The sequence below is a fragment of the Anastrepha obliqua genome, chromosome 6 (assembly GCF_027943255.1).
Source record: "Anastrepha obliqua isolate idAnaObli1 chromosome 6, idAnaObli1_1.0, whole genome shotgun sequence".
Lineage (NCBI taxonomy): Eukaryota > Metazoa > Arthropoda > Insecta > Diptera > Tephritidae > Anastrepha > Anastrepha obliqua.
Genome location: NC_072897.1, coordinates 63,836,747 through 63,839,970, shown reverse-complemented (window position 1 = coordinate 63,839,970; position 3,224 = coordinate 63,836,747). Strand labels below are relative to the sequence as shown.

General features: G+C 35.7%; 1 protein-coding gene across 1 annotated transcript; it reads left to right on the top strand.

The window, feature by feature from the left end:
- The first annotated feature begins 462 nt into the window (after positions 1-462).
- On the top strand, positions 463-1,903 carry LOC129250624 (tigger transposable element-derived protein 1-like). The gene is made up of 2 exons (XM_054890231.1): positions 463-1,738; positions 1,810-1,903. The coding sequence occupies exons 1-2, from the start codon at positions 463-465 to the stop codon at positions 1,815-1,817; spliced, it is 1,284 nt and encodes a 427-aa protein (XP_054746206.1). The 3' UTR covers positions 1,818-1,903.
- Positions 1,904-3,224: the final 1,321 nt, after the last annotated feature.

The following is a 3,224-nucleotide window of genomic DNA, read 5'->3' as shown; positions in this document are numbered from 1 at the left end:
GTGTATATGAGTGGGATTCCCCGAATTATGCATAGAGTAAAGACGTAATGTACTTTTTACGCAATTTAGTTAACAGGTAAGCTTTAAATAATTTTCAAATCTTTGCATTATTAATATGAAAAATATTTTGGTAGCCTTAACACAATGTCACATAATTCACCTGTAATAAAAGCCAAGAGGAAGGCGATCAGTTTAGATACTAAAATTAAAATTTTAGATCAACTTACAACAGGACAAGGAGCAACGGCTGTAGGAAAGCATTTTGGTATTCATGAAGCTACCATAAGAACGATCAAGAAAAATGAAACTGCGATTAGAAAATCGGTATGTTCTGGAACGAAAATAAGTGCTAAATCATCGTCATACATAAGAGATGTTGTCAAAGAGAAGATGGAAAAAGCTTTGGTAATGTGGATTGAAGATAAATCACAAAAAAGAATACCAGTAGATGGAATTGCTATCATGCAAACTGCATTAAGAATTTATAAACGTATTAAAGAAGTTGAGCCAGGCACTTCATCTCAGTCAAAACAACCCGAATTTTCTGCAAGTACAGGTTGGATGACAGGTTTTCTTAAACGACATGCTCTCCATAATGTAAAAATTAAGGGAGAAACTGCGTCTGCAGATGAATTGGCTGCCAAAAAATTTCCTGAAAAACTTAGAAAAATTATTGAAGATGGAGGATACACCCCAGATCAAGTTTGGAATGTAGATGAAAGTGGCCTCTTTTGGAAAAAAATGCCGAGCGGAACTTATGTTGCAAAATCGCAGAAAACTGCCAGTGGTTTAAAAGTAGCAAAGGACCGTGTAACATTGTTGTTTTGTTCCAATGCTTCAGGAGAACGTATGTTAAAACCACTGCTAGTAAATCGTGCTTTAAGACCACGCTCTATGAAAAGTGTAGATTTCAATAAACTGCAAATTCACTGGACAGCAAACAAAAAGGCATGGATGACCAGTGCAATCTTTACAGAATGGTTCCAGAAATACTTCATTTCAGAAGTTAGACGCTACATGAATGCAAAATGTCTAGAATTTAAAGTTCTTTTAATTCTAGACAATGCACCTTGCCATCCGCTCTTGGAGCACCCAAATGTGCAATTTTGCTATCTTCCGCCTAACACTACATCCTTAATACAACCGCTAGACCAAGGGATCATTGCTACTTTTAAAAAGTACTACATAAAACGTTCATTCCAATACGTGGTAGACAAACTAGACCATAATGAGGATTTAACAGTCATTGATATGTGGAAAAAATTTTCTATTATGGACTGCATTAATCAAGTTGGGTTAGCGTTAGCTGACTTAAAGCCATTAACCTTGAACTCATGTTGGAAAAATATTTGGCCGGAATGTGTCAAAAGCAAAGATCCTGATCCTGTCATCCATAATAACGCTGTTTTTACTGACATCACAACGCTGGCACATACAATTGGTGGAGATGGATTCGATGATCTATCATTTACCGATATAGAGGAATTATTAGCTGATAAAAGCTTGAGCGAAAATGAAATTATAGACCTCACCCTTGAGACTCATCAAGACAGAGAACATAGCGATAATGACGAAGAAGATCCTCCCATTTTAAATGCAACTCTAATTAAAGAAGGTCTTGATCTTGCCAGAAAATTAGGTAATCATTTTCAACAACATGATCCTGATGAGGAACGAGCTGCAAAATTTCAACGTGAACTGAAATCATTAATGGCATCTTACAGGGAACTTTATAAAGGTTTATCACGAAATCAAACACAATCTTTAATGACTGATTTCCTTCTAAAAACTACTGAATTATCAACACAGGAGCCTAGAGATGATAATCCAGAAACAATTTCACAAGATGATGAACAAAATAATTCTAGTGATGGCAGTGATATTCTAGTCTTACGCAAACGTATGCGTTTATTGTCAGAAAGTGACAATGCATACAAGTTTTTTATGTTTATATTATTTTTACTTGTTTTATATTAATGAATTTCAGATATTATTTTCTTTTTCTCAAAGTATAATTTATTTCTTATAATATATTTAAAGAATTAAAATGTGTAAACACGAAATAAATTCTTTAGTGAACTCTAAAAAGAATTTTTTAGTATTGTTTTCACCTAATTCCCTTTTTACACGAATTTTTTTTTACACGAATTCTTTGGGAACGTATCTATCGTGTAAAAAGAGAATTAGGTGTAACCGATTGCCACCCTCGCGATCTTAGTTCTTTGATGACTGATTTCATTACTCTAGTAAATATGTACGGAGCTACCGATAACCCAAACGGTAAGCTATTGAATTCATACAACTGTTCTCTGAATGAAAATCTCAGAAATTTCTTGAGATTCCTGTGAATCGGTATCAAAAAATATTCATCCTCAAGATAACTGAGGCCAAAAACGCATTTTTTGAAACTATCTGAGTTACTGTCTTCCAATCTTCGAGCTTAAAATGAGGAGCAACCATGAAATCATTAAGTTTTTTCAAATTCAAAATAAACCTCTTTCCACCATTTGGTTTGTCAATCAAAAAATATGAAGATATAAATTGGCCCTCACTTTGATTACAAGCGCTAATTGCACCTTTATCACGCAGTTGTTTAATTTCAGTCTCATAATCAGGCAAAATCGCATTATTTAAACAAGGCTCGCTAGGTGGCTGACTTTGATATACTCGGTAGCAAAAAGGAGTTTTATAACCTGAAATCGCTTGCAACACTGTTTCATCTGAGGTAAGTTTCAGTCATTGAGCCATAAATATTTTTAAGCGACCTGCAATTACCCTGTCTACAGCCGATGATTGCTGGGCTTCCTGCTGTCCTGATGATGGCTTGATTTGCTCCGAGAAACTTTGCCCTCTGTCTGGTAACTCGATTTCTGATTGTACTTCCTGACAGGGGGTTTCGAGTTTAAATACTGCTTTTGCTTATAGCTGGACACTGGTTTTGAAACCACCGTTGAGGTAACTGACGGTTTTTTATGCATTTCCATGCCTGTTTTTTCTAAAGTTGAAGCTGTTTTTACACGTTCAGTGAAAGATTCACCAAACAGAAGCGTGTCGACTGGGCCCTCTGTTGCCACATTCCTGGATAACAACGACAAACCCGGTAATATAAATGAACGCCTAGCTGTAGATAGTTTGTAATGCAAATCAGTCTATATTCTGCCTGCATCGCCCAGAGCTGCATTAACAGCTTTATTGACTTCCTCGTCTGGATTAAATCTTAACGT

Excerpts from the sequence above, each read along its gene's own strand:
- LOC129250624 (XM_054890231.1), top strand. The coding sequence starts at position 463 with ATGCAAACTGCATTAAGAATTTATAAACGTATTAAAGAAGTTGAGCCA.